Genomic DNA, 8,171 nt, shown 5'->3' with positions numbered 1-8,171 from the left:
GGGTGTATCCAATTCAAACAATCTATCTATAAACGAAACGATATCACAGCTCACTGATAATATTGTATGCATTCAGCAATTGATTTTGTAATAAAGAACCTGTTGTTTTAAGATCAGCTGCTTATCATCACAGTTGCAAACAAATAATGTATCACTCGTTTGATGCAGTATTAAGCAATAAATGTGTTACTTTAGTTAAAGTTCATGTACTTGTAATTTTTCTTTTAAACAAATCGACCCAAATCATACTCTTATCAAACAGATAAATTAATGACGATTTCAATCGTTATAATGGATTGCTGAATCCAGTTGATTCTAACAAAAGCTTACATTTGAAGCTTATTTCTTATTTCGTGTAAACGTTTTCACTCGACGTTTATTACTAGGTACCTACATGTATGCATACACTGGTAATATGGTAGAATTCAAGACCAAGCACCGAAAGGTCGTCTTTCACCTAAACATTTATTCAAAATTTTACACAGACTTATTCACAACGGCTATAGTAACGATACTGTTTTCAAGTCATTTAAAGTGACATTTGTTTTGAAATATTATTAATTCACTTATAGGTAAGTTAAATCGAGAATACTCATTTATTCTAATACACATTGTTGAATGACCAGCTGAAGTCCAACTCTGGATGCGGGATTTGCTCGCTACGTTGAAGATCTATTGGTAGTTGTGAGATGTGATTTCTCTCCTAACATGAGTCAGTCTTTTCTCATCCACTTCCGACAATTTATCATCGTTTCTCAAGACTATATTCGTAAACGGTGTCAATGGAAAGCCGAAAACTAAATCCTTAAAATTTTCTAACCGAAACGGGAATCGGATTAGGAATCTTTGTGTTGGTAGTCCGATGCGTTAACCACTTCACCACAGTATTCTTTAGTGTATCATTACTGTTTGTTGATTAATCTTCCGTCGTTCTTGGGCCTGAACTTCTTTCATTGTTTTTTTAGCTAAACTGAGGAGTTTTTTGTCGTCAAATCGTACGCCCGCGTACAAAATGTTAAGCCTGGTATTTATGATGAGTTTATCAACATATAACAATGCTCAAAAAAATATATGCCATATTGTTTTTTATTATACTCTTCACATAGATAATGAAATGGCCCATCATATCATCTGTTTATAGAGAAATCATGCTTAAAAAATAAATCTAGCTACCCAATGATAATGTTTCTGTTTCGGTTTTAAAAGTTGTTCCACTAAATACTTTATTCTTCGTCTTTTTCGACTGAGAACGAAACATTTTCTGGTTGAAAATAAGAAATACTAAAGGATTAGCCAGGCTGTTTACCGGAGCTAGTAAATAGAGTATCTGAAACCAAAGCCCATATTCTGCTATACCATGGTGTGTTATGACTGCAGCGATTGTAATTGGAGCCCAGCAAATAATGTATGCTGTAAAAATATTTGTGAAATGATATTATTATTATTTGAAGTCATATTAAGTAGACTCTTTTAATGAATATATACATATATATTTCAGAATCATGATACTTATAATTAAAATTAACATGCAGTTTTTATACTAGAAATAGATATCAATACGGTGTAGCTCACAGGAGGATATATGTTTTGCACCAGTTTATTATGTCATGTTGTTTTATTATACGGTTGAATGGGATTGTTTGATCGACTAATGATTTAAAGCTTGATATATATGCATTTTCTAAAGTCGTATATTTTTTATGATCTCCTTGTGTATACACCATATAGGTACAAATGTTTTGTTTATCTTTAGTCTTTTGATCTATCGCATCATATTATTCCCCTGATCAATGCTGTGTTTTTCTTCCTGAAGTTGACATTTGCTACTCTTTGATGTAGTAGAAAATCGTTTTGAATATATTTTATTTTGTAATGAACATTGATGACACAGGTATTAAACGGCCTTTTTCACAAGCTTAAAAATAGAAAAAAAATATTTGTTTTATATTTGTTCTTGTATATATTGCGTAAAATACTGACTTTTGGTTGCATTTAAGTATATATACAACACATATCCTTAAATGAAAAAGAGCAGACATTTGTATTATTCTGTTTTTTTTTATTTCATCTTAAAAGGTGACAGAGGAATGATATACAGGACCAAGCTTTATACAGTTTTTTTCAAAATAATTTCAAGGATATCCGAATTGTAGAAAACAAACAACATACTTCACGAATGATCATACAATACAACATTGTACATTGTAAGTCGTTATTTCCTGAAATAAACAATAACATACCTAAAGCATGCATGTTTAGAAGTGTAATTATGGTCAATAGTACCTCAGATAACTCCCCTTCAAAATGGAAATTTCCGTCAGCAATTTTTCATTTAAAACAAATAAATATCATTTCTAACTAATGCCTAGGCGACACCGTTATTGTAATGGATAAAAAAGATATGTATCGCAAATTAAATAATCTATTTTTAGATTTATGAGTTGCCACCGTCATGTATACATTGTGCAAAAAAGGGTGCAAAAAATATAATTCTTACCAAATACAACAACGCATAGTAGTTTAATGGTCCTGATCTTTGCCTTTGAAATGCTTCTATTTCTCACATTTGTATCACAACCATTATCTATAATGAGTTATCACATGTTCTAAAAACTACTTTTCTTGACCGTTTCTTTTTAATAAAATCGACATCCTTCCTTGAAAATTCAGAAAGACGAATGAATGATATGAATTTCTGTTTTATTACTTGTTTAGAAAATAAGACCGTTGGTTTTCCCGTTTGTATGGTTTTACACTAGTTATTTTGGGGCCCTTTATAGCTTGTTGTTCGGTGTGAGCCAAGGCTCCGTGTTGAAGGCCGTACTTTAACCTATAATGGTTTAATTTTTGAATTGTTGTTTGGATGGAGAGTTGTCTCATTGGCACTCACACCACATCTTCCTATATCTAATAACATATTATTTGATACCAAGATTATATGCATGATACAACGACGGATTTCTTATGCAAGGAATGGTATGCAGTATGAGAACATCTGTGTTTTGGTTTGTCTTTTTACAAAATTTCATTGTTAATCGTTTGCAGTTTTTTTTAATACTATTGATTCAAACGACTTTGATTAGCATTTGGCATGTTAAGACATCCACGTGCAACATTATCAATAAAATTAAATTTAAAACACTGTATTTTAGATTGACAATACTTACCAGAATCATTGTTTTTACCACGTAGTAAGAATCCATTTCTTTCCCGACCACGTATTGTAATAATGATGACAATGTAGCATAATATTATGATTACGATTGGTAGTATGATAATAGTGGTGAGATCTGCGTATAGGAACACCTACAACAATTAAAAAAGACATGCAAACAATAGTATATGATCAATGAAGATTACATTTCACATTCAATTTATCACAGTCAACCAGACCAATATTGCAAAAAGAAACATTAAATATAAGTATCAATAATTAGATCGGATAACACAAATCCTCCCCAGTATTATATCAAATGAATCCTCACAATTTACCTTTCTGTTACTGCTAAAATCAATCTTGAAAGTAAAACAAATTAAAAATAGAAACACGCTTGTATTATTTCAAAATTCCATAGCTTAAGCAGGTTCAGTATGTACAACATAGACTGCATAAAAACTGTCCAATTTGAAATGGTATACGTCTAGCAATTTGACGAACGAACGCAAATATGACCGTTCTATTTGAACCGGTATCAATCTTAAATGGACGACAGACGAAAGTTTTGTAATAAAACCATTTTTTTTTTGGAATGTCGCTCACTCTCACTGCCTAAGCAATCAAACCTAAATAATATATAGGAAAATGAATTGAACTTGCATTTAATGTTCTAGAGGAAATGCTTAAGATTTGTGTTTCATCAAATTTGCCGATTGTTGTTTTTGTAATTACAGCTATTTTATTTTGTACAAAATATCTTAGTATATAAACTAAATATATTATATCATAGTGGTGCTTGAAAGAATTGTGATCCCTCGTACAATTTTGTTTACCTTTAATTCGACTCGGTTAACAATGTTTTTGTGTGTTAAAAGTTCTCATTTTTACCCTTTCAGCAATGTGTTATTCAGTTAGTATATCAATTTGAAACACATATTCATACCCAGCTTTAGCAATTTGTATAAAAAAAACTTACTAAGTTTGGCGCATCATGCATACAGTATACTTCCTCTTCACTATATGTACCAAACACTCCGTATGGAATTGCAAGGATACATCCAATAACCCATGCCGACAATGCCAGTCCATAACGGTATAGCTTCCCCTTAGAAGCCGCTGCCAATGGTTTAACAATAACGTATGCACGGTCAACTGATAACACAACTATTGCATATGTTGACACATAGAATGGAACCATTGAAAAATACACATAGTATATATAACACACGTAGGGATTCCATGGAACATCAAACCAATTAAATAAGGTTTCAGGTAGTACAAAAAATACCCCTACACAAAAATCTGAAAATTAAGAATACAAAGCGGTATTCACAAGTGTGTATCTTAGTATGCAACTTTGCTTTTTGTAAATTGATTAACGTTTAGTTGTGTGTACTCGCGTCTGATTTTGATATATATATTTATTGGTGTTCGTAAATATTTTTGTGACTGTATTTAAGTAAGCAGTTTTACATTAAATCATTTAGATAATTCCAATAACGGTGTACCCTTTTATTACGACTATATTCAATTTGGTGTTGTATACAATTCATAATGTTCAATATATTATATCATGGTTTTTGCGGATTTTTTTCTTTCTTTCTGCTATATGTTGGCCATATTTACCAATGAGACGATGCTAAAATTTGCTTTGAATTAGCGCTTTTGGTTGTGTTTAACGCAAGTCGTATGTGTACAATCCTCAGTTTGTCTGATATTTAGTTTGCAATTGCAATGTGTTTTATATTTTTCTCCTCATGATTTAAAACTTCTGATATTGGGGATTTATCCTTGACACCAAAGCAGAAAGCAGAACATATGTACATGTACAGCAATAAAAACAAACCCAAAACAACAACAAGCGAATGAACATTGTTTGTCTTGCTTTTTTCATCACAAAATCACTGCGTAGCCTTCAAGACATAACATACCGGTTCTAATATCACTGCAAGAGGTACCCTGGCATTTGCCACTGGTTTTAGACGGTATATCAAATTCCTGTTCTTTGCTTATTTAATTTGTATGTCTATTTTGGGGTATTACCTTAAACATATTAGTGGAAGAGAGAAGCTGTTAAAATCGCACTTTAAATTCATAGAAATTAAAGTAAATATACTCGTATATACTATATATTCGTTTTTACTATGTTTAACAGATATATTTAGAACGGTGAACATATCACTTAACGAATCAATTAATCAATCAATCAAATATATACATAAAGTACAGTCTATTTGCAATATCAGCTTTAAGATCTTATATCGGTATATTATTGCTACTCTCTAAATCTGAGGCAAACAATAGATCTCACCTTTCAAATTATACAGCTAAAAGTAGATCTAAATGATTTTACATATTGTACAATTGACATAATCACCTTCATTGTTTAATGAATGTATATCTTGGCAGAAATGACAAAATATCATCATATATTAATCAGTTGTATTTTTGTTTGCACTTTAGAAAGCTGTTGTATACATTATCAAAAATGTCTTGGATAGAATATTTCGTGGATGAAAAAACCAAGATAGTAATACATCATTTTCTACTGGATGAAAAGTTAAACAAAATATGTTTTAATATATTTCTGATGAGAGAATACTTAGATTAGTAAAATAATATTCAAAACTGAATTGAGTTGAAATGATTTCTGATTGTTATGTTTGATTAATGAACCAATTCGGAAATATAATTGAACACTCATGAAAGATAATACGCAAGTCGTGTGTTGTAAGTCTGTACAGGTGCGCTCAAATCAAGACAGATCAAAAGTTGTGCCAAATTCGAACTTGAACATTCACAGTTCATTTAAATCGAAAATGTATAAGAAGCTGTTATATATCTAGATTAGAATATATAAGCTTAAATGTGAAAATAATTTAGAGTTTCGGATAGTTTTTACATGGATTTAATAGTAAATCAACAGAACTGACTACATCATATATATTTCATATCAACACCAAAGTGCTTACCTATAGATTGAATACAATATCTAGAATATTTTGTAAAACAGCAGTAGTTTTCAGCTGGTGGCTTTAAAACTTCGTCATAGAAAACAGGGTTATCATTTCTTACCTGCAATACATGAGTCTGAATGATATTTTCATGTAATTATTTTTACCATCGTACAATAACGGTTCCAAATTATTCCATTGTAAGTATTTAGCATTTCTTACCCGCAATAGCTAGGTTCGTTACGAAAAATCGCATTCTTGATTTAGGATTTCTTGAAATCAGTAGCACCACCACCAAAAGGTTGAAAAATAGTATTCCAAGAAGAATAATCAAGGAAATCCACTTGAGACCCTGTAAAAGATTGTTTTACAATAATTAATATAGTTAAACTGAGTGAGTAATTACACTGTTATTAGGTTATGATTTACCAAGATTTAAATAATGAATAATGTAATTTTTTTTATTAGATTAGCACCATTAACTAAAAGGATATTCAATCTAAAATGTGGACAAAAGAACAAACAATGCAATGGCAACCTGGGGATGCCTCTTATATCGTGCTTTACATTTGAAGAAACAAAACACGGGAATGAGGGAAAGGCTATTTGAACATATCCGTCCTCGTTTGTGAAACAGACAGTCAGTAATGGTCAAACAACTTAAATGGCTTCTATTAGAACAGCAACACTCCATCAATGAAATCATGATAACAACACTATCTCTAAAACATTATCATCTGGAAGATAAGTATTCAATATGCAAGCTTTACATGCATGTTGTTACAAAGAACTGGAAATATAAAAAGAAGATGTTATATGGTTACCAATGAGACAACTCCTCACAAGAGATCAAGTGGCACAATATGTAACAATTATAGATCACCGAACGGCCTTTAGTAATGATCAAGACCAAGCACATAGTCAGCTTTAAAAGGTCCCCAAATGAAATATGTAAATCAATTCAAACGAGAGTATAAACGGTCTAACTAATGTACAAACAAATATTAAACGAAAATAAATACAGCACAGCAACAAACGACTTGACTTGAAAAATAATTGATTACCTGTAATTCTTGTGAGTCGGTTTTCGCTGTTTCATTCCAAGCTTTACTCCCGTTTATTTGAATTGTCATATTACTTAAGTACGCCATTGGTTCTTAGGTTGAAGTAAGCCTACAAATTTAAAAGAAACAAGTTTGCAAACACAATTATGTAACGTGTTATGTAGAAACAAATGTAATTAGAAGAACAGATTTGCAAACCTCTGATAATTTGTAATGTATACATTAATGTGGTCGTTTCATATAATTATCAATTCTTTAGATATAAAATAACAGTTGTGTTGCACTGTTATACATCAATGAACCCAGATTATGTAACTTTTTTGTATATCGGCTGAGACACGAATCAAGATTTATCAGAGAATGTTCATGACTTCATAATGAAACGAGAAAAGAAATTCGTATAGAAGACGTTAGCATTGTTAATACCGAGAAAAAGATTTTACTGAAACAAATTCCATCAAAGTCCTCAAATCCTTAAATATTGTTGTGTGTGCTTTTGAAAAAAGTCATCAATACCATAAATATTTTAGTACCATCAATGTATTTAATAAATTATAGATGTTGACTTTTAAAACGAAACAAATACAGGTGCTGTTGACCCTAACCTTAATGTTTTTGTCTGTTCGCTTGTAAATGTGAATGTGCGTGGTTTTGTCTAACAACACTTTTTGCGTACAGTTCCTAAAAGAACAACTTTCCAGGAAAACATTATAAGAATCTTATATTCCTGATGACTTGTGTATCTTTACATAAGATATAAATGCAATACTTTTTTCCTTTGCAATCTATATGTAATATATAGACAATTGCCGGGAGAAAGGTAGATTCTTTTAGTTTTATATTTACATATAGATTAATAAAGGACATACTTCTTTATTCCTCAACCTCTATATACATTGACATAGATTCCCCTACACCGAAAAATATACAATTTAATTGAAACATATCGTAATAGTTTTAACTAAAACATGATATAATTATATTTTGTTTTCAACA

General features: G+C 30.9%; 1 protein-coding gene across 1 annotated transcript; it reads right to left on the bottom strand.

The window, feature by feature from the left end:
- Nucleotides 1-486: 486 nt before the first annotated feature.
- On the bottom strand, nucleotides 487-7,336 carry LOC134694986 (cardioacceleratory peptide receptor-like). Its single transcript, XM_063556108.1, has 6 exons — nucleotides 7,176-7,336; nucleotides 6,334-6,463; nucleotides 4,134-4,459; nucleotides 3,168-3,306; nucleotides 2,498-2,584; nucleotides 487-1,410 (listed from the first exon to the last, which is right to left on the bottom strand). The coding sequence occupies exons 1-6, from the start codon at nucleotides 7,260-7,262 to the stop codon at nucleotides 1,166-1,168; spliced, it is 1,014 nt and encodes a 337-aa protein (XP_063412178.1). The 5' UTR covers nucleotides 7,263-7,336; the 3' UTR covers nucleotides 487-1,165.
- Nucleotides 7,337-8,171: the final 835 nt, after the last annotated feature.

This window comes from Mytilus trossulus, chromosome 13 (genome assembly GCF_036588685.1).
Source record: "Mytilus trossulus isolate FHL-02 chromosome 13, PNRI_Mtr1.1.1.hap1, whole genome shotgun sequence".
In the NCBI taxonomy this organism is placed as follows: domain Eukaryota; kingdom Metazoa; phylum Mollusca; class Bivalvia; order Mytilida; family Mytilidae; genus Mytilus; species Mytilus trossulus.
Note: the sequence above shows the minus strand (reverse complement) of the source record. Positions and strands in the feature narration are given on the sequence as shown.

Excerpts from the sequence above, each read along its gene's own strand:
- LOC134694986 (XM_063556108.1), bottom strand. The coding sequence starts at position 7,262 with ATGGCGTACTTAAGTAATATGACAATTCAAATAAACGGGAGTAAAGCT. Across the intron at positions 2,585-3,167 it reads TGGTAAAAACAATGATTCTG|ATAATGGTTGTGATACAAAT; the intron begins GTAAGTATTGTC and ends AACTCATTATAG. Across the intron at positions 1,411-2,497 it reads ACTATGCGTTGTTGTATTTG|CATACATTATTTGCTGGGCT; the intron begins GTAAGAATTATA and ends ATATTTTTACAG.